Raw genomic sequence first — 23516 nt, 5'->3', positions numbered from 1 at the left:
TCTTCCCCCCACTGTCTGTAGTAGTAATGGGATGTTGTAATGAGTGCTCACCTTTCCTAATGAGATATAATTCATTTTTGTTAATAAACTAAGTCTGGACACTTAGGCTACATCTATACTGTCACGGTAGGACAACAGTAGGACACGATAGGAACTTTGGAGTCCAAGGCTGCATGAACCCAAAACCCAATTCATTTTGTTGTGGACTGTGTAGCTTAGAGAAAAAGCAGGTGGCTGGTTGGATAGGAAAATTGGGAATGAGAAGTTTAGGGAAAGGGAAGGGAAAATAGTCATAAATTGTGGTTGTGAAGGGAAGTATCTGAACATTGTTGGCACCCATGAAAGTGGTTCTTAGTCTATTTCAGCAGCCTCAGTGATGTGGAATGTGCAGAGGCATAAGAACTTATGATTTATTTACATGAGGACAGTCACCCAAACTGACTTTTCTGTTTTACTTTCCTTCAGGCAATGTGTGGACACCAGGATCCTGAGGAATTACAGTCTTCCTTGAACACAGATCCACACAGTCCCTTGTCACTTCGCATCCGTGGACCTGTTAGCAATAGCAAGGACTTTTCCAAGCACTTCCACTGTCCCAGTAGATCACCAATGAACCCAGACAGCAAGTGCCACATTTGGTAATCTGTACGGAGGAGGAAGAACGATACAACTCCAGGAAGATGAAGGCCTGACCTATGCAAGTATGACCCACGGGGTCATACTCAGAGCCCATGGGGTGACATGGGGCTTTTATTCACTCTTCTGCCTTCTTTTTCTTGATATCCTTTTCTTGTCAGTTTATGGTAGCAAAAGCCTCAAATTGAGCTCATAAGGGGAAAAGGTGTCTTCCCACTGCTCCCAGCACTGTCCCCCAAATGGGACAACTCTGTAGACCAGTAAGTCCCAAGGTAAAAGGATGACTAGACAGTCTCTAGTAGGTAAGAACTTCTGATGAGTTGTAAACAGAAGTACTGTTACATCATCATGCTATCTGTTCAGTGCATTTCCCTGTCTATTCTAGCAACCTCGGTCATGTTGAATGGGCACGGCAATATATTAGACTCCTAAGATTTGATCATACAAGTTTGTCTCTTCGGAAAATTCTGTGTTACTATGCAAACTACACATGTAAGTTATCAGAGAAGGAAGAGTCCACTTCTATTCAATCTGCTGATAACTAGTAGGGAAAACTCAGTGGCTGCATTTTCTAGGCTGGAAGATGAGTTACTAAATAATGAAGGTTACTCATGTAATCTAGGAAAGCATCATCTTCGAGGAAAGTGAGACTGGGAGCTGAGAACTAATTCTCTTTCTGCTTTGTTTCTTTTCCAGCAAGATTCCTTTTTTATTTCTTAGTCTCTGTTTAAGGTTGAGGATATGGTTAAGGGTGAAGTGTGGAACAGTAACAGGAGTTGCTAGGGGTCTCTGAAGATCATTAACTTGAATATTAAGAATTCCAAGAACTTCTCTGGACCCAAACCAGTTTCTCTCATCCCTCCTAGTTTTCTTATCCCTGCGTTTGTAAATATTTACCATCCAAAAAGACGAGCTTGTCAAGCATAGAATTTCACCGTCTACTTGAAACTGAATTTTAGATATTAATTTACTTCAGAAAAAATAAAGAGTAAGAAATAATATATTTTAGGGCAGCGAGAGACATGATTAAAGCACATTCTCAAGAACAACATATTAATTTCATCAATTTCACCTTCTGATAATTTAAATATATATATATATACATACATCCATCTTCTACACATTTTACCAAAATTAATAAGTATACAAAACTCTCCTTTTTGCATTAACTTCAAACTGCTCCATTTATTTTACTTAATATATTGTATGCCTTGGGTTTGTTTGTAGAATAGATGATGGCAAGTGAAAACACCCCTTATCAATATAAGCATAACGACCATTATGGAAATCTTAATAACTGTGTTACTCCTTTTGAGGTACTGACCAATGCAGCAAAGTATTTTCCAAGAGTTGACTGTGCAGAGATTTTTTCATTTATTAAAAACTAAAATTTTAATAATGAACATGCTTCAGGAAAAAAAACATACTTTGATTAGAAACTCTTTATGGCCAGGTTTTGTTTCTTTGTTCTTTATTTGTACAGTTCCCAGCATAACCAGAGTTTGTAGCTAAACTTCACTAATAATAAATAATTCCTCAGAATAACGGGATTTATTTACTCATCATAAAAAATAACAAAATTCAAATTTTGCTTATCTTTATCTTTTAAACAGTGCATGCTACTCCTCTACTTGCTTAATTAAATTTATCCTACCAGCATGTTCAAAATGTTTGGTCTTTCTATCAGGTGCTATAATAATTAGTTCTATGCATCATTATATCAGAACTTGTGTGTATTATAGCAGTTATTTCACTGGACTGAGACAGCTTGGCTTCTTTGTTTATAATGTGTATAAAAAGCAAAGGCTCGTCTTAATGAGATTTTTTTTTTATTTTTATTAATTTATTTTTTTTTTACCAAATTAGAACAGGATAGAACCAAGTAGTTCAACTGGGGAAGAGATCTTCAAAGACCATGTAGTCCAACTGCCTGACCACTTCGGGGCTAACCAAAAGTTAAAGTATGTTAATGAAGGCATTGTCCAAATGCCTCTTAAACACTGACAGGTGTGGGGCATCATTCCCCTCACTAGGAAGTCTGTTGCAGTGTTTGAACACCCTTGCAGTTAAGAAATTTTCCTAATATCTGGTCTGAACATCCCCTGGTGCTGCTTTGGGCTGTTCCCTCGTGTCCTAATGTTGGTTAACAGGGAGAAGAGACCAGCACCTCCCTCTGTGATTCCCCTGCTCAGGAAGCTGTAGAGAGCAATCAAGTGGCCTGTTAGCCTTCTTTTCTCCAGACTAGACAAATCAAGTGTCCTCAGCCTCTCCCCACAGGATGTGCCTTCCAGACCCTTTACCAGTTTTGTTGCCCTCCTCATTCAAGTATCTTACTATCATTTTTATATTGCGGAGACCAGAACTGTACAAAATGTTCAAATTGAGTCCACTCCAATGCTAAACACGGTGTAAGAATCATCTCTTTTGACTGGCAGGCTATGCTGTGTTTAAGGCACCCCAAAATGCAGTTTGTTCTCTTGGCTGCCAGGGTGCAGTGATGCCTCATGTTAAGCCTACTGTCAACCAGCACTCCCAGATCCCTTCCTGATGAGCTGCTCTCTAGACACTCTTCTTCCAGCCTGTACCTGCGTCTGATATTACTCTGTCCCAGGTGCAGAACCCAACATTTTCCTTTGTTGAACTTCATGCCGTTGCCAATTGCCCAATGCTCCAATTTGTCTAGATCTCTCTGCAAGGCCTCTCACCCTTCCAGAGAGTCAACAGCCCCTCCCAGTCTAATGTCATCAGCAAACTTGCTGCATTCAACTTCTGCATCCAGATCATTGATATAAATGTTGAACAGGACTGGCCATAGAATTGGGCCCTCGGGAACATCACAGGTAACTGGCCATCAAACCAGATAAATGGCTGTCACTATAATCCTATGATCGCTATCATCGAGTCAGTTTATCACACAGTGTAGAGTGAACCTTTTCATGTCACAGTTTAAAAGTATGTGAGAAATGCAAGAAGGGAGGTCTGGATTAGAAAACAATTGCATGAGCCCTTACTGAATTTATTAGTTACTTTTTTCAAGGGGAGAAGAAAGAAGAAGCACTTTCAATATGTGCAGAAGGTCTCTGTCCTTTTTTCTTAGTGTTGTGGATTCAGTGGGATGCGGGTGGTGAAAAGAAGCCTTGCTGCCTAGTAGGTGATCTTGAAACACAAGTAGATGTTCACATTGCCATCATCTGTGACCACAACAATGATTTCACACTTTATGTCATGCATTGAAGAAACAGCAAGGTGATGATAATGTTCAAGAAAAGGGCCTGATTCAACAGCAGATCCTTCACAGCTGAATTCCTCAGTCTCTGATAGTCCTCTTGTTGGACCATATTGATCAGCTCCATTCCTTCTCCTGTAGACGAAGCCACAAATGTTTCTTCCATTTGCTCCCAGCCTGCAGCTAGAGATGGGTATGGACAACATAATTTTTCTCCTTTCTCCCATTTTGTATTAAAATATTATTTTGGACATTTTTGAACTTTGAGTCCTTAGCTCTTTTCTCTACCTGCTTTCTAAACTTAAGACTTCACTTTACCCTTACTGCGTGTCCATTTTCTCCTTCATAGTAAGGAGCTTTTCATTCACACCACTCTCTGTCTCCTTCCCTTGGTCTTTCCTTGGATTTATTCTTCTCAATTCTGTATGCATTCCTCAATGCTCACCCTCCCCACAGTGTTCTCATAATTCGCAAATGTTGTTCCTCGATGTATGTGGGTATGTGTGTAAACCTGGCCTGAATTTCTCTCCCTCTGCCCTCATATGTTCATGCCATTGTTACAGGGTAGTAAGCTGCCATTGAGGAGGGGGAGACCATCTTTATTGCTATTTTACCACGGGAACTGAGGTACAGTGAAGCAAGGCATTGGAAGAACCGTGTAATGGCATCTGGATTCCAGTGGTTTGTGACTTGTAGGATTTTTTTTTTTTTTTTTCATCTTTTCTCAACACAATCTTTCCCATTCTCTTGTTACAAGTGTAACAGGAATGATTTTCTCTTCCCTCCTTTTCACATTCTTGCGTTTGGGTAGTTTCCCCATTTCCTTCTCAACACACCTTCTCCCTGACTCTTGCATGTCTTGCTTTCTCTCTTCCCAAGCTGGCCCAGCTTTTCAGACTTGTCCCTGAATTACTGCACTTTGATCCTGTTTCCTGGGTATACTGTGTATGGGTATGCTTTGTCTCTTTGTCTCTTTGTCTCTTTCTCTCTTTCTCTCTTTCTTCTTTCTTTCTTTTTAAGAGTGACCTATTGTCACATTGAGAGGAACTGATCACTTCTGAAAAAGATGGGAGAACTTTAGGAGAACCACAATTCCAAAGATAACAATTCAGATAAAGGTCCAGAGCCATTGCCTTTTCCAGGGCACAGCCAGTCATTTATTTATTTATTTATTTTTCCAGGAATTAAGAACAGTAATTACTGACTTGCCATTGGGTAATTTAAGTTATTTTAGATACTGCTCTTTCAAGCACTGATCTGATTTTGCAGGGAGTTACGCATTAGGAGCACTTGTTTCTTATTGCAGGTGGGATCTTCTAAGAATTGTTTTCTCCTTAGAGTTTTAACTCTTGCCTTGGAGATTCTTAAAGAACTTTTGGTTCCCTGCTTCCACCATGCTCTGAGGAAGCTCAGCTCTGATCTCCCCCATATCCCTTACCAGCTTGACCTGGAACCCCATCTTCTGCCCATGGTTCCTGGAGCTTCATTTAAGCTCAGGCCTGGGACTCCAGCCCCTTTCTGGGGCATGCTGTAAGCAAACCTATCTCCAGCTCTAGCTTCACCTTATCTGTTCCTGGAGAGGGACCCTATTATTCTGTCTCCCAACTTGCAGACTGACTTCTTGACTTGGCCTTGAATGTGTCATCACTATGGGCTTGCCTGACAGACACTGGACAGTCTGACTCTGGTTAGTTTCATTTGTCCTGATCCTTTCATCTCCAGCTTGACCATTGATCTGCTGCATAATCATGGACTTGTCCAATGATCTATATTCTTGACTGACTCTAACTAGTATTCCAGGCCTGCCTTGCTTGCCTTGGTGAGCAGACACTTGTCTACTGGCTCTTTGTCCCTTAGAAAGCAGCTGGAACTCAATGAAAATTAGCTTGGGTTTTCCTGAGCCCTAAGATGAACAACATGGAGCCGCACCCACCACTGAGCAGATCCTTCCAAAGGATCAGCCTGTTTCTGGGCACTGATGTCTTCAGTGCCCATCACCTACCCAGCCACTGGGACTTTGAGTGAGGCCCCCTGCACCCCTAGTATGCCCAGTCTCTTGTGCTCCCCTGAGGTGGCCTGGACCCTTCTTTTCAAGCACACTAGGCTTTAAGTCCCCCATATGCCATGTCCACTTCCCAGGTCCTTGTCACTTTTCCTGGCTCTTCACCATTGGAAATTGACCTGTGGCACCCTGTAGCAATTAAATCATTCTACAGCCTGTCAATTCTAAACCCTCACTCCATATGTTGTGAGAAGAACCTACTGAGAATGCAGGCTGCAGTCAGGGCCATGAGTGAACTGAGACCTTAATAGTCCTGACTTGCCTAAGCTTGTGCATCCTCCCACATTTTCTGTGTGGTTTAAGTGTAGGGGTAGGCTGTGTCTGACCCTGGTTATTGTCATTGAGTCTGATCCTGGCACTGACTGACTTTCCTGCTTGAACTCAGACCTGCCTCACCATCATGGACATGCCTACTCATCTCTTCCCCAGGCCTGTCCTTATTGCCCTGTTGCTGCTTCTCAGGGGCTATGGGGACTGGGCCCTGGTGGGTGAGGGCTCTGCCCTGCAGGTATTGTTATACTTGGTGGCTTCTTGTTCCTTAGGGAACAACTGGTCCCCATCATCATTTCACATCACTTTTCACACCTCTTCTGCATTTGTCTCTGCAAAACCAAGTTGCTGTGTCCATATCTCATCTCATCTTCTACCTTTCTTACTCTCTAAGTCTCCTCTTTCTTATCCTCCCACTTCAACATGTCTTCTCACCTGCTGATGGACTGTTTCCTTCTTGCTGTCCCTCCTTGGCTGTCCTGGTCTGGCTTTCTAGTGGTATGAAGGCATTGGAGAAGACGAGGCAGTAAGTGGCAAGGAGCATAGACACCAGATAGATGGCATATCTCAAGGAAACCATCAGGGTTGGATTACTCCTCATCCAAATCTCTTGTCCACTTGACACACTTTTGTTCCTCACCCCCCTTCAGCTAACAGTCATAATTTCCTTAGCATCACAGTCCTGGGACACATTGTGACATCACTGGGCTCTTCTGATATACAAAGGTTCTATACACTTTCAGGCAGAAACACCATGGACTTTGCCTCATAGTTAGCTAACAACATCCTAAAGCATGAAAAGAGTGTGAAAGATTTTAGGAATCAGTGAGAGTGTGTCTTTCTTCAAAGTTAGAAAGAGATAAATTTGAATGGGTCTACATTTGATAGGACCATAATAATAGAAGGTCACCTAATATGAAATATCATATTTCATTGTCAACATTTCTTTAGCCACTCCTTTCAAGAAGTGCCCAAGGTAATTCTGAAGTTGGAATATATATCTATATAGATGGATAGATAAAAGACTGGTACAATTGAAAGGGAAAAGAAGATATAATGTCTATTGCTTTTGTGTATTTCATGTTCTTTGGGTCTTTCTGTAGAGAGTAATACATATCAAAAAATAAATAAATCAGAATTGTAAGCATGTGTTCTTAAATGCCCTCTAGATGGTGATCTAACAATATCAAATGCAGGAACAGCTGTTCTTACAGAGTACCTATTCTAGGGGAAAACAAACAAAACAAAACAAAACAAAAACCTCATGTCTTATTAACCCTTGCCTTTCACCTTGCCAGACCAAATTGCTATTTATAGTGGAGTCTCAGTCTGGACTATGCTTTGTCTAGGACTTGAATGATAGCTTTTCACCATGTAGTCTGTGGGACGATTCTGTAATTATTTTCAAACTCACATTTAACGCCAACTATCATTTACTGTACCAAATATCTTCCACAGTTCTTGACTTTATGTAGAGTTTTATATTACCAATGGCTTTTACAATTAATTAATTAATTAATTAATTCTTTACTATTAGTAATGATCTTTATATTCAATACTTTTTTTTTTTTTCCTGAGATATTCAAAGCCTGTCTGGAATTTAGGCATGTCAGGAATTTAGCTTGTCAAATCAAGATAATAATTCTCCCAGACCTATTGAACTCACTACAGAAGTAAAAATATACAAGTATATATATACATATATATATATACATATATACTGATTTACAGACAGTGAAATCTCTGTACCAGGTGGTGATCTTTGGTCATCTTCAGCTTCTTGTTCAAAATACTCGTTATTTTTTTTCTTAAAAAAAAAAAAATAAAAAAAATTTCCTTCCTTCCTTCCTTCCTTCCTTCCTTCCTTCCTTCCTTCCTTCCTTCCTTCCTTCCTTCCTTCCTTCCTTCCTTCCTTCCTTCTTTTATTTTATTCCAGTTAATCAAAAATAAATAAATAAATGAATAGATTAATCCCAGCAAGTGTTTATTAGAATACGATTTCAGGAACCTAAATCATTCCCCCCCCCCAAAAAAAAAAAAAAAATTAAATTAGTAAATTGAATGGTTGAATAATACATAGATGAATAAATTTGTCACATACTGTCTCCTACAGTGGGCAGTGGTGTGTGATAAGGAGTGAGATCAATATACCATATATCAGTAGCAATATACTCAGGCCTTAAGAGATCTCAAGACACAGCTCATAAGACCTAGTAAAAGGGAGTGGGACTGGAATGTGGAATTTTCAGTTCTGCCATGTGACTAGTAAAACAAGGGGCATGCTCCCTGTAGAGATCTCTGGATCTAAAGGAACCTGTACCCAATTCAGTGCTAAGATTGCATATCAAAGGTGTGCATTCCTCACAGGGAATGTGTAATACTTTCAAGTCCTCACCAGCACCTTTATTTAACCAAAGTGAATAAGTAAATAATCCCAGATGTGGAAACATACTCCTGCTGAAGTCATGGTATTCAGGTCATGGTATTCATTCTGGCATAAATCTGGGCTTCTGCCTTACCAGGAGTATTCTGAAATGGGACAATTCTACATCTTCTGTAGTGCTGACACTAGTGTTGAGGTGGCACAGTTAACCAGACAGATTAAGTGACAAAAATGTTTTAAATACAGGCATTTTGCTACATCACTAATGGGTGAGTTTTAGGTCCAGATAACTATGTGTGAAGTGGGGCAAAGAGTGGCCCTGAGTCCTCCAGCAGCTCCAGCACAAGGACCACTCCTGCCCAGCTGCTGCTGCTCACCCCTGTGCTCGGGGGGGCCATGGTCTCTGCGCAGACTGAGTGGGCTGCCACTTTCCTTTTTGCAAGTTTAACCAGCAGCAAAGCTGAGCATGTATCCCAGAGACTCACAAACAGAGACAAGACACTGACACAACCGGTCATACAGGCTGTTGCAGCCAAAGGCTGCCTTCAACATCACCTACACTCAGGACTTATGTAAAACATGGACAGCCCCCTTCCTCCTTTCCAGCTGGTAGAGTTAGAAGTTCACTGCTGCAGGCACACACAGAGTTCTCCAAGTTCATAAGCATACACACATTTGCAGATCCTCTGAGTACTGTCACAGTCTCTCTGTCTGCCCAGCACCCCAGTCCAGATCTTGGGCCTCTTACCCCCTTCATGGGTCACCTACTTGCCAGCTAGTCCAATCTGAAGTTCAGTGCAAATAAACATGCACATATACACTTGTCCCTTATGCACATCACATTCATAAGTCCCCCTGGGCATATCAGCAGAGATCCCCTGTCCACCTGATTCCCCAGCCAAAGACTCACCAGCTAGTCCAGCTTGAAGTTTGCTAGCAAATACATGCACACTCTTTCACACCCACCAGGTCTGGGGAAGATACAGACACTCAACCCCCAGACCAGCAGCCAGCACCAGGCACACAGGCTGTGATCTGCAGCCCCCCTCCAGCCTCTGGTGCAGAGCTCACACTTGCTTCACTCACACCAATTTGTATAATATAGATTCCTCTACAACACAGATCTAGCTTCATTAGATAATTCAACCGATTAAAAAAAAAAAAAAAAAAAAGCCTTTAAACCAAATACCTAAGTCAATGATCAAACAAAATTAGATCAATACATTATTGTTAGTGGTAAATATATCTAAAAGAAAGGTAGAGTTATAACTAAGAAAGGGATAGTATCATTTAAGAAAGGAAGCTGGGGCTTTTAGCAGAGAGAATGGGTAAAAAAGATCATCTGAGTTGGGGAAGGAACAGAAAATGTAGCTAATTTGAAGTTGTTGGATATTGCATCTAAATTGGACATATTTTGCATCAAGTTTTTTGTGCTTGGGCCTGGACATTAGGTAGGTTGACATCACTTCCTGCCTCTGAATAGGTTTAGCTTATATGCAAAATCTTGCTCAATATGGTCTTGTCCTTTTCTGGAATCATCATAACCATTTCTGCTTATTGTCATAGGGGCTGGACTGGACAACTAATTCCTGTCTAAAGCTATGCTTCTCTAACTAGGCCAAGAGATACAAGTGCATCTCTGTAGCTAATGGAATGGACTCAGTGAAGTCCAAATAACTGCCCTTGTATTCGTCTGAAGAGGGGTCCAAGGTAGAAAAGAACAATGGCTATGGATTACCCTGTTCATACTGTAGATCCAGAGGGGTGGGGAATGAGCAGCCTGTGAGAGGGGTGATGAAATTGAAACAATTGGATAAACCAGAGTTATAGCAATGATAACTCACTCTAGAAAAAAATGACTCAATATTTCATGTTTCCCTTACTTAGTTAACACTGCAACGTGACCTGGTATGAGGTGCAAAGACAATCAAAATATCAAGCCAGTATAGTTCATTGGCTACTGCTCTCAGATTGGCCTGAGGGACAGGGATAAGACAAACTAGTTAATATATGTTTTCTCTCTCACCAAGTTGAAAGAGCTGGTGCGTGAAATCTAGTAAAGCAGCTCTCCGGTCCAGTGAAGCAGAGGACCATAGGCAGCACCAGGAAGGTTATCACTGTCTGCATCAGATGACTCCTCTGTGTGAGGTCAAAGCCCCACTGGAGTTGTAATGGGGGGGTGGAGGAGGCTATAAAGTCATTCCCAAAATGAAGCAGTGAAGGCCTAGAGGCAAGAAGGAGCCAATGAAGGGAAGAAAGGAAATGGGCTGAAAGATCATAATCAGTGAAATTCTGCATCCTACCCTAAGGCTGTATTTCTCACAGGACAGTATAGTGCCAGGCAACTAAAGCCACACCCACTGGCTGATTTTGATGCTATGATCAGAAAACTGATAGAGATGGAGAACATGGGGACACTCCAGACTGTTATGGGGGAGTCCAAGGACATGACTGAAGCATGTCCTTCAGAGAACCCAAAACTACAAAAGCCAGGTAATAGGGTAAAGGTGAATGGCGCAAGTAGAAATGCATGAAGAAATCAGTACAGAAATAAGTGGAGAGATGCAGGGCAGGACAGAGAGCAATTAGCAGATTTAGTAGTCAGGATGGGAATGGCTGGACATCTGTAAAACAGGAATGATGGATGTTGGAAGTTCTGTGTTTAAAAAGAATGAAGATCAGACCATAAACAAGTGTGAGTGTAGGCAGGCAGGAATTGTGGTGAAGTAACTGCTGACAGTTCTACATTATGGCAAATGATCTGCTGTTGCAGGGAATCAACAATTGCACTGCAAATTCTGAGCAACTGTTTCCCCTCTGGCAAAGTCCTTTACATTTTTCAGTCATGCTTATTATAAGAATCATAGAATCATCTAGGTTGGAAGAGACCTCCAAGATCACCTAGTCCAACCTCTGACATAATACTGACAAGTCCTCCATTATACCATATCACTAAGCTCTACATCTAAATGTCTTTTAAATACCTCCAGGGATGGTGACTCAACCACTTCCCTGGGAAGCCCATTCCAATGCCTAACAACCCTTTTGGTAAAAAAGTTTTCCCTAATATCCAACCTAAACCTCCCCTGGCGAAAGTGGCAAGTGGTCTACTAGAAACGGTTTCTTCATGACTCAGCATGCATTACACAGTGAGAAACACACTCCCTTTCTTTGTTCTTTTCATGAAGAATTCAGTTTCTAAGGTCATCAGCACATAGTATACCTAGAGGGACGAAAAGGAACTGAAACATGGCTGAGGTTTCCAAACGTGTCCCTTTTTAACCACTGACGTTGGATACTGAAAAATGAAGATACCTTGGTTTTTCTAACACAGCAGATACCAGCAGCCAGGCAGTATCACCCCATGCAACAGATTAACATAACATTATTATCTTAGAGGTTTCATTTAGTTTACTATGGCACAGTAAAAAAAAAAAAAAAAAAAAAAAAAAAAGTTTCTGAACTGGGAGTGATGGCAACAATTCAACAATTGATGCTTTTTATTTCAAAAAAACTGTGCAGATTAGATTTCACTGAATCATGGACAATAAATGTCACTTTCTTTTCTCACTCTCTATTTGTAAGTTTTCTGTTTTAGTTTGCTATTTTCTTGATTGCTATTATTTATTTAAAATATTAACAGTGAAAATATACATGAGCTATCTAGTGTGAATTTTGGAAAAGGAAATGAGACTGTCCACACAGCTTCAGACTCGGGTCTGCCTTTCATAGTGGCAGCAGCCTTGAAAATTATAGAATCATAGAATCATAGAATCATAGAATATCCTGAGTTGGAAGGGACCCTTAAGGATCATCAAGTCCAACTCTTGACACTGCACAGGTCTACCCAAAAGTTCAGACCATGTGACTAAGTGCACAGTCCAATCTCTTCTTAAATTCAGACAGGCTCGGTGCAGTGACCACTTCCCTGGGGAGCCTGTTCCAGTGTGCAACCACCCTCTCTGTGAAGAACCCCCTCCTGATGTCAAGCCTAAACTTCCCCTGCCTCAGCTTAACCCCGTTCCCACGGGTCCTGTCACTGGTGTTAATGGAGAAAAGGTCTCCTGCCTCTCGACACCCCCTTACGAGGAAGTTGTAGACTGCGATGAGGTCTCCCCTCAGCCTCCTCTTCTCCAGGCTGAACAGGCCCAGCGCCCTCAGCCGTTCCTCGTACGTCTTCCCCTCCAGGCCTTTCACCATCTTCGTAGCCCTCCTCTGGACACTCTCCAACAGTTTCATGTCCTTTTTATACTGTGGTGCCCAGAACTGCACACAGTACTCGAGGTGAGGCCTCACCGGCACAGAGTAGAGTGGGACAATCACCTCCCTTGACCTACTAGCGATGCCGTGCTTGATGCACCCCAGGACACGGTTGGCCCTCCTGGCTGCCAGGGCACACTGCTGGCTCATATTCAACTTGCTGTCTACCACGACCCCCAGATCCCTCTCTTCTAGGCTGCTCTCCAGCGTCTCATCGCCCAGTCTGTACATGCAGCCAGGGTTTCCCCGTCCCAGGTGCAGGACCTGGCACTTGCTCTTATTGAACTTCATGCGGTTGGTGATCGCCCATTTCTCCAACCTATCCAGATCCCTCTGCAAGGCCTTTCCACCCTCATTCGAGTCCACAACTCCTCCAAGTTTGGTGTCATCAGCAAACTTGCTCAAAATACCTTCTATTCCTACATCCAGATCATTTATAAAAATATTGAAAAGTACCAGCCCTAAAATGGAGCCTTGAGGGACCCCACTGGTGACCACCCGCCAGCCTGACGCAGCCCCATTTACCATAACCCTTTGGGCCCTGCCCGTTAGCCAATTGCTCACCCATCGTATGATGTTTTTATTTAGCTGTATGCTGGACATTTTGTCCAGTAGGATCCTATGGGAAACCGTGTCAAAAGCCTTGCTGAAGTCCAAAAAAATCACATCAGCTGGTTTCCCTTGGTCCACCATACGGGTGATCTTATCATAAAAGGAAATCAGGTTAGTTAGGCAGGACCTGCCCTTCACAAACCCATGCTGGCTGGGACCAATGACTGCTTTGTCCCCCAGGTGCGCCTCAATAAGTTGGAGAACCATCTTCTCCATGATTTTACCAGGCACTGATGTGAGACTGACAGGCCTGTAATTGCTAGGGCCTTCTTTCTGACCCTTCTTGAAAATCGGCACAACATTTGCCAGCTTCCAGTCTACCGGGACCTCTCCAGATTCCCAGGATCGTTGAAAAATAATTGAGAGAGGTTCCGCGATGACGTCCGCCAGCTCTTTCAGCACCCGGGGATGAATCCCATATAATATTTATAATTTGTGCTGAAGAAAAGTAGCTTGGAGGTTATATTAGATGTTAAGCCAAAAGTAACTTCAGGACTTAGAAATATGTTCAAAAGGTTACCAAATGATTCGTCTTTGGATTTTGCATGCCTAAGGCAAATGATAGGCTGCAGGGCCCTAAGCTGTCTCACCAAAATTTAGATGTTTATTTTTCAGTTGTTCAAACCTGTATTAAACCTAATCCTACTTAATACCAAGTGAAAAGAAAGTATCACCTCTGTGGAATGATGTTTCCCAACCAGCTCAAACACCTGTATCAGTGCAAGATAAATTACTTTATAGACTAATTCAGACTTAACTAATTTTTAACTATCTAGATTATGAGATGAGCACCTCTGCTTCTCATTTTGGAAAAAAAAAAAAAAAGAATTTGGATCAAGGAAAAACGCCACATCTAGGAGCTCCTAAAGCAGAGTACTCCACTGCTTGTCCCCCTCCTTTAAATGGATGAAGTAGCTGGTGCCTTTTTCAGCAGCAGAGGAATCAGTGTAGCATAGAGAAAAAATATTCTCCCACACAACAACTTTAACTGTTGAAGCATTTTTCTCTCTGTCATCTCAAGCCTCACAATCACTGGATAACTAGTCAATTGTCTTTCTGACAACCATCTACCAACTCCTTATGCTATCAACAAATGCTGGAATCTCTTTCAAAGTGATCTAATTAGATTTGTTTTAGACTTCAAACAACCCTAATTAGGCACAAGATAAAACAGAGCTTCAGCTTCTTACACTTATTAGTTCTGCCACAATTCTTAGGCAAGTTCTTCAGAAAATTGGTAAATTATTTATAAGGTTGTAAGAAACACAATATGGGAACACAATAAGGTTTGCCTTCTGTTCTCTGAATATGATCGCTTATAATTTTTATGGTTCCTTTATTTTAGTAATGAAATCTAGAAAATCACTTATTAAAAATCTTGCAAAATTCAGGAACTCAGTCCAATACAAACTGTAGGCTTTGAAGGCCTTGCTCAAGAAGGCATTTTAGTGTTTGTACAATGCAAGTCATGTTAACTTTCCATAAAATCTGCATATATCCATCCCTTCGTTTTTGATTCAGCATCAGTAAATCATAGAGTCATGGAATGGTTTGGATTGGAATGGACCGTGAAAATCCTTGAAGTTTCAATCCCTCTACCATGAGCAGGGACACCTTCCACTAGACCAGGTTGCTCAAAGCCCAATCCAACCTGGCCTTAAATAATTATAGAAGGCCACCAGATTTGTCAAGTATGATTTATTTTATTGAAGCTATGCTGGCTGCCATCCCTTACCTCTTCATTTTCAATGTACCTTAGCATATTTTCCAGGAGGATGTGCTTCATGATCTTGACAGGCACAGAGGTGAGACTAAGTGGCTCAGTCTCCTACATATACTTTTTTTCCTTTTTTAATAGTGGGGGCTACTTTTCTCACTTCCAGTTAGTGGGAATTTCGCTGGACTGCCACAACTTCTCAAATATGATAGATTGTGTCTTAGCAACTGCATCTGCTTGTTCCCTCAGGACGTGCAGAAGTATCTCAGCAAGTCCCATGGACTTCTGCATGTTTAGGTACCTTAGCTGGTCTTGAACCTGTTGTTCTCCTACATCACATCGTTCATCATTCTCCCAGTCCCTGCCTTTGCCTTCTGGGACTTGGGCTACTCAGCTAGAGCTCTTACTCATGAAGACTGAGGCCAAAAAGTCATTGAGTACTTCAGCCTTCTCCATATCGTGGGCAAGCAGGTCTCCCATTTCCTTCTGGAGGGGGCCCACAATTTCCCTAGTCTCCCTTTTATCACTGATGTACCTCTAGAAGCCTTTCTCACTGCCCCATGGTGTAGATATTAATGTTTTCCTTCATTGGTGAAGTGGTTGATGGTTTATGAAGAAAAGATAAAAATTCATGTTTATTTAATTAAATACATAGTTTTTATGTAATAAATACAGTATTTTTATTTAATAAATACAGTAACTTAATATATATCATGGCAATGGAATGAAGCCTCCAAATGGACGAAAGCTACGTATACCTAGGGTTCTTGGCAATGAGAATATGAGGCAACTCTTCATGTCCTTACAGAAAGTGAAGAAAACAGGAATGATATAGCTCCCATGGGAATGCAAAAACATTAGTTTCATTGTCAGGGCCTTGCATTCCTTTCTCCTCAGGCAAAACATCAGTGACATTCTTCTGACATGTTTTCTTTATGAATGGGCAATTATACTAGATTCTGTCTTAATTTCTCTTGAACATGCTCCGGAGTTGACCATATGATGTAGCTATTCATTTGATAAGGTACACAAATCACTGATGTAATCTTCCAGGCTGTAATTTAGTCTGGGGTAAACAACGGTTGTACAACGATAAGACAGCGAGCCAAGGCAGTTAAGCTGTTTAGAAGAAAGACTGCAAAGGTTCACTGCTGTCAGAAGTGTTACTGTCCCTGAAGCTGCATGATCTCTACCATGCAATACATATCAGTTGTTCTTAATAGAAAAGAAGAATATTTAGTGTTCAAAGAGCTAAATAAGCATGTAATTGTTTAAACAATTAAGATTATTAAGAAAAATATTTTTATTTCATTCTTACTATTCTAATAATGTTTTCTAAATAGCCATGGGACACTATATTTTAACCTCAGCGAATTTCACTTCTCAATTTGCCATGGGATAGATATAATTCTATTCCCAGTCTATTCAGAGAAATTCCACTCTTCTCAGTTTCTTCCTAGGGTGTTCATAAGCTTGTGTTTGCAATACTGACTTGCTGTAATGGACTAGGCAGATGTAGGGAATTGCATTTTGAATATAACCGTATTCTGATTTTCGAAAGAAAGAAGTTACAAAATATCAAAGCCTTCATTTGGAGACAATATTTTGCTTAAATAGTATCTGCATGTGTAGTACCTACATGGGAGTATTACAATGTGTAGCTTTCAAAGTGTCTAACACAGGTAATCAGACAATACACTGATCTAGAAATTTTAGAGTTTTGTTTTTTTTTTTTTTTATATATATATATATTATATTTTATTGTTTGCCTTTTTTTTCTTTTTTTCTTTCTTTTTTTTTTTTCAGTTTGCTAAAACAACAATAGTTAACCCCAAATTTAATGTTTCAACATTATTGCTTGGTAGTTTCTTTGAATCATCTAAACAGAGCTGTCTGGGGAGGGAGAGACAAGTATTAGTGTCCCACTGTGAAACATTTTGAATGAAGTGACTGTGTGGCAGGCTGGACTAGAACAATAGTAGATGCAACTCCAAAGATATGATTTCAGATGCTTTACACTATCTATCTTCTGTAGATGTGCTTTACATTCTCTTTATTTACCTCTTTAAAGCTGGGGACATCCCCTTTACAGCTATTTCGTCAAAAATTACCATAGATTTATGCTGCTAGCAAACTGTATTTACTGTTTATAAGGCAAGAGAAAGTGTTCTTAAAGTGCAGTTGTGGCAGAAATACTCCCTAGTAATAACTCTGTCATGCTTTCTCAGAAATGCAACAAAAGGCAGAATTTGCCAGAATGTACATTATCCTCATAATACCCTTGATAATGTGACACCCAATCTGTAATGTGATCTGTACATTTTGGAACCTGACCCACTACTGTAGCACCTGGTCTGAGCCCTATGTTGAGTTTATTTGTGTGTGTCTTGCTTTGTACTTTGTGTGTGTCTAGCCCTAGGCAACAAATAGCAGAAGTTGTTTTGAAGATTCTTTTTGTTATTCTTCCCTCATTCCAAAGATAGCAGATTCACAAGTGTTTTTGAGATGAACCCCAAAGGTGGGGAAGTTCAAATGTCTCATATTTAGCAACTTATGTGACTGTCCTCTGAGCTTCATTTCACAGAATCATAGAATGGGTTGGGTTGGAATGGACCTTAAAGATCATCTAATTCCAAGACCCCTGCCATGGGCAGGGATGCATTTCACTAGACCAGGTTGTTTAAAGTCCCTTCCAAGCTGTCCCTAAACATTTCCAGGGATGGGACATACGCAGCTTCTCTGGGCAACCTGTCCTGGTGCCTCACCAACCTCATAATAAAGAATTTCTTCCTTATATATAATCTAAATCTACCAGTTTTTAGTTTTAAACCATTGCTCCTTGTCCTATCACTGCACTCCCTGACAAAGAGTCCCTCCCTATCTTTCCTGTAGGCCCCCTTTTAGTACTGGAAGTCTACTGAGGTCTTCCTGGAACCTTCTCCTCTCCAGGCTGAAAAACCCCAGCTCGCTCAGCCTGTCTTCATAGGAGGGTTGCTCCAGCCCTGTGATCATTTTTGTTGCCCTCCTCTGGACTCATTCTAATACATCCACGTCTTTCTTGTACTGGGGGCTCCAGAGCTGAATGTGGTACACCAAGTGGCATGTCACTCAGGTGGGATACGCAGAGCCAAGTAGAGGGGGAGAATCACCTCCCTCAACCTGCTGACTGTGTTTCTTTCAATGCAGTCCAGGATACAATTGGCTTTCTGGGCTGTAAGCACACGTTCCTGGTTCACATTGAGCTTCTTCTCCACCAACCCCCCCAGGTCCTTCTCCTCAGGGTTGCTTTCAATCTATTCTTCACCCAGCCTGTATTTGTCCTTAAGATTGCCCCAACCCAGATGCAGGACCTTGTACGTGGCCTTGTTGAACTTCATGAGGTTCGCACAGGCCCACCTCTCAAGCCTGTCCAGGTCCCTCCAAATGTTATCCAGTCCCTCCAACATGTCAACCACACCACACAGCTTGGTGTCACTGTCAAACTTGCTGAGATTGCACTCAGTCTCACTGTCCATGTCACTGAAAAGATGTTAAACAGTGCTGTTCACAGTGTACTCCAGCTTCTCACTGACATAGGGGATGATGTCCCCTCCTCATCTCCCCTGCCTGTACTTCCTAAAGAGCTGGTATCCCTCCATTTCTGCGCTCTAGTCATGGAAGCCATCCCGCCACATCTCCATAATGCCAAGGAGGCCACAGCTCTGCAGGCATGTGTACATCTCTAATTTCTCTTGTTTATTCCCCATGTTACATGTGTTAGCATAGAGACATTTAAATTGTGCCCCTGGTGGAGCCGGCTTACAGGCTGGAGTGCCTGGAATTCCTTTGTGCTGGTCTTTTCATGTTAAACTACATAGTTAAGAGGTATATTCTTATGGTTCTCTCTCCATGACCTCCTCCTAGTCATGGTGTGGAAAGTTTGTTGTTTCTACACAATACAATCAATACGCTATTAATATTAAGATATTTCATATAGTTTTATAGGAAAGACTAAAACTACATAGAGCATAGGCAATAGTAAAGAACTGATGCAAAAAATGAAAGCTGATTTTAAGATGGTAGAAATTATATTTTCTTAATGGTAGTGAGAAATATTCTTAAAACTGCAAAATGATTTATCTTTCCTTAGCCCTACAATAAGGGTTTTTTTAAAGTTATTTGTTCATTTGGGTAAGGTTTCGAAGTATATCTTTCCCCTAACATAGATAGTTGGGGAAAATTGTCTGGACATTTAGATTTTTTTGGATTTAAATTATAATTTATTATTTCTCTGTTTATAATAAGGAAATACTTCTCATGGAGGTAATGCTAAAAAGCAACAGTAGCTGAATAACTGTCCCTGCTTCTTACTTCATACAATCAACACCACAGAATCTTTATGTAATACTCGCTGTTTGGCAGCATGTGAACTAAAATACAGCTAAAAGTTTGTGTTCATTATACCATGGCACAGAAGTCAGTATAGATAGTTGGAGACATAGTTGTAGTAGTTGAAGGAAACTACCAGTTCAGATAAATTTAGTGATACAGTTAAATTTGTACTGTTAGAATCATTGCTTCTGGTTTTATATATATATATATATATATATATATATATATATATATATATATATATATATAATATTATATATATATATATATATCATAGAATCATAGAATCATAGAATATCCTGAGTTGGAAGGGACCCTTAAGGATCATCAAGTCCAACTCTTGACACCGCACAGGTCTACCCAAAAGTTCAGACCATGTGACTAAGTGCACAGTCCAATCTCTTCTTAAATTCAGACAGGCTCGGTGCAGTGACCACTTCCCTGGGGAGCCTGTTCCAGTGTGCAACCACCCTCTCTGTGAAGAACCCCCTCCTGATGTCAAGCCTAAACTTCCCCTGCCTCAGCTTAACCCTGTTCCCGCGGGTCCTGTTGCTGGTGTTAATGGAGAAAAGGTCTCCTGCCTCTCGACACCCCCTTACGAGGAAGTTGTAGACTGCGATGAGGTCTCCCCTCAGCCTCCTCTTCTCCAGGCTGAACAGGCCCAGTGCCCTCAGCCGTTCCTCGTACGTCTTCCCCTCCAATATATATATTTTTTTTATATATATATATATATATAAAATGAGAAAGTATCAATTCTAAACTTCTGCTTGATCATGATGTACTCCTTCAACACAACTTTAACTGGAAATGGTATGGAGCTAGAAATGTCCATGAAATAGCTGTAGAGCTGCACAGAGCTCATGGATTTGCAAATCAGCAGTTTTGTGAGCTGTGGGAATGATCTGGCAAAGTGATGCCTACAGGTTTTATAAGAATTAGTGTGGTGAGTATATATGCATGCTTCCCACACTCCAAGTTCTGTTTACATTACTTCTGAGAAAGAAGCAGGCATCAGATTTCCATTACATGATGGTGGAAATGAAAATTTTTCAAACTGATATAAAAAAGAAATCTCCAAATGGAAAAGGATTAAAAACACTACATTGCCTAAGGAAGAAAAGAGCAAGAGATGACAGTATACTTTGTACAGACTGGAACCAAAACACTAAACCAATGAGTGGGTCTGTGATAGAAATAATCAGTTTTCAGATTAAGTTTGCATGTGGCATCAGGTGAGAATAGATCGGGAGTCAATATTTATAGTTGTCTTCAGAAGGGATTTAAGAGGCAGAGAAACTTGGATATTTAACATTTTCCCTGGCATTCCTACCTACAGGAGGAACTAAGTGAAATAGGTTTGTTCAGACAGTATTTCTTTTTCAGTAAACTTCATGACTCCAAATGGCAAATTATGGAAAAATGCCTTGGGTGCACAGAGGATGTTCACATGGAAAAATACTTTGTGGTCTTTTCCTCAGGGTTTGGATGAAGGTCAACCAGATACAGTGTTCTTAAAGTGGTTCTAGAGAAGTGACCTCTCATCTCATCACAGGCTTAAAATCAGAAGATGGGCAAAGCTGTGAGTGCTAATACTCATTACTCTGCTGTGGTAATGCAAAATCAGTTATCTAAGAGCTTTAGCTGATCTGATCCAGAATTTGTGAATATCCTCCTCTAATAGGGAGGTTTGACTGGATAGCACCAGAGGTCTCTTCCCAAAACTGTGATAAAGCTACATTTTATTTTCAGGAAAATTATGATCTTGAGCTTCCAGCAACTTGACTCTGAAATCATGAGAAGTAGGGGGTAAGTTGCTTCTTCCTAGTGAAAACTGCAGAGATCTCACACATTTCAAGAGACATCAGATTGAGAAATAGAATGGATCATAGGGAACTCTTGTGTACAGAGGAAGCTAAAAGGGTCTTTTTTGCAGTACGTTTACACTTCAGTCTGTAGTGCTGAGATACATGAGCTATCACAAATCTTTTAGCTAATACACAGAGATATTGTGACTACAGTGTTGTTGCACCTTTGGTGTTTATATATTCCAAATAGACCAAGATTAAGATTATTTGGTAGCGGAACTGAGGTTGGATACCTCACTATCCTGTAGAATATATAGTAATATACAAGTAGAACTGTAGTTTTCCAGGTGCTATGGAAGTCAAACTCTTCCTTTTGCAACTCAATACCTTGCCAGCTTATTTTAGCAAAATTCAAACCTCCCAAACTTCATATATTTCTTTGAAGAAAATAATTAAATAAACAAATGCTACAAATTGATATTTTTCTTGTTTCAGAAGGCCATTTTTAAAAAATTATTTTTCAGCAAAAACAGGAGATGCAGCTTTTGTCGTTTGTTACTCATAAATACAATCTGTTGATTTAGATATAACTTCACTCATTACTATATCACAAAATGAGTTAGTATTCAGGTCTTAAATGTTGAAAATACTAGCACAAATAAAGCTGGTTCGCAAACACGAAAAACTGAAGGACAAGAGAGTCACATTTCTTGGATGTTTATTCACTTCCAATAGCTACTTTGATTAATGTTTGAAAAAGATGCTAGTGATGTAATTTTCATGGCTCTACAGCTCTAGCATGCATTAACGTCAGTAAACAGGTAATGGTCAGATGCAGAAATTTCACATATTAATTAGCAAAAGATAATTTTTAAAGAGTAGTCAAACTTTTGGTCCTTAAAAACACTTCAGTAGAATCATAGCCTCTAAAAGGCTGTACTCCTTGTTCAAAACAGCACTAACAGCAAAATTAGATCAGGCTTATTTGCAGTTTGTTTAACTGAGTTTTGAAAATCTCTAAGAATGAAGATTTTACATCCTCTCTTTGGCAATCCATACAAGAACCACCTTCACTGCAGTGTTTAAACATTTTGCTTCTTGTCCTTTGTACTTCTGAGAAGAGTCCATCTCTGTCCTTTCTATATACTCATTTAAGGTAGTTAGAGATTGTGATTAGACCTGTGTTCCCCTCCCCCAACTCCCTTAGCTAGCTCCATTGTAAATTAACTCAGCTCCTTCAGCCTCACCACACACAGTGTTGTCTGTCTTAGTGGATCTGTGCTTGACATGCTCCAGATGACTATCCTCTCTTCTGTACTGGGAGCCCCAGCACTGGACATATGATGTGGTATGAAACCTAACCTTATTGAAATGGATGGGAATAATAGTTCTATTGATAGACTGGCTAAGGTCTTGCTAATGCAGCCTAGTATGTGGTTGACCTTCACTGTTGCAAGGGCACACTGCTGGCTTATGTTCAACTTTCTTCCCACATGAACTCTCAGGTTCTTTTCTGCAGAGATACTCTCCAAACAATCTTTCCTGTAGCCTGTACCAACAAGTAGATTTTTTTTTTTTTTTTTTTTTCCACCAGGTGTTAGTTGAACTCCATGAGTATCCTGTTGGCTCGTAACTTCATCTTACCAAGGACCCTCTGGGTGTCAGCCCTGTTATTCAGCATTTCAACCACTCTCCGTGATTTTGTAATCTGTAAAATTACTGAAGGTACCCTTTGTACTTTGAATGCATTCATAAGAAAACCATTAAATATTTGAGCAAACTTTCATCAATCCAGTAGAGAGCAGTCAGTCTCTGCTTATTAACACATGCAGGACAGAGGAATGTCAAAGCATACATACCACCTCTATGTCAGCTCTCATTATGTTGCAAAGATAAGTATTTTAAATACTAGTGCACCCACTACAGGGACTGTTGGGAATACCTAAAGTAAAACATGCACTTATGTTTGTTATTCAGTTGTTGGATATTATGTTAAGCCTTGAGCTTGTGTTTAATGGTAGTTGATGTACAGTAAACATAGCTCTGTATTGGGACAGATGGACTGAACAGGGAGAAATGAGGTGCCTACTGAGTCATCTCCTAATGCCATTTTATGGTATCAAATTTGTACTGCTTTGTTAAATTACAATGTTTGTGTCATATCACCCATACTC

The 23516-nt window shown here is 40.6% G+C and overlaps 1 protein-coding gene across 2 annotated transcripts in view; it reads left to right on the top strand.

Moving 5' to 3' along the window:
* KEL (Kell metallo-endopeptidase (Kell blood group)) overlaps positions 1 to 8020 on the top strand; it is a 33307-nt gene extending 25287 nt beyond the window's left edge. Inside the window, exon 17 of one of the 2 annotated variants that reach the window (XM_021270177.4) lies at positions 466 to 8020. In XM_021270177.4, coding sequence (XP_021125852.1) covers positions 466 to 642 — 177 coding nt within the window. In that variant the 3' untranslated portion in view covers positions 643 to 8020. The remainder of the gene's footprint in view (positions 1 to 465) is intronic. The other variant, XM_021270175.4, reaches the window with a different exon arrangement.
* Positions 8021 to 23516: the final 15496 nt, after the last annotated feature.

This window comes from Anas platyrhynchos, chromosome 1 (assembly GCF_047663525.1).
Source record: "Anas platyrhynchos isolate ZD024472 breed Pekin duck chromosome 1, IASCAAS_PekinDuck_T2T, whole genome shotgun sequence".
Lineage (NCBI taxonomy): Eukaryota > Metazoa > Chordata > Aves > Anseriformes > Anatidae > Anas > Anas platyrhynchos.
Note: the sequence above shows the minus strand (reverse complement) of the source record. Positions and strands in the feature narration are given on the sequence as shown.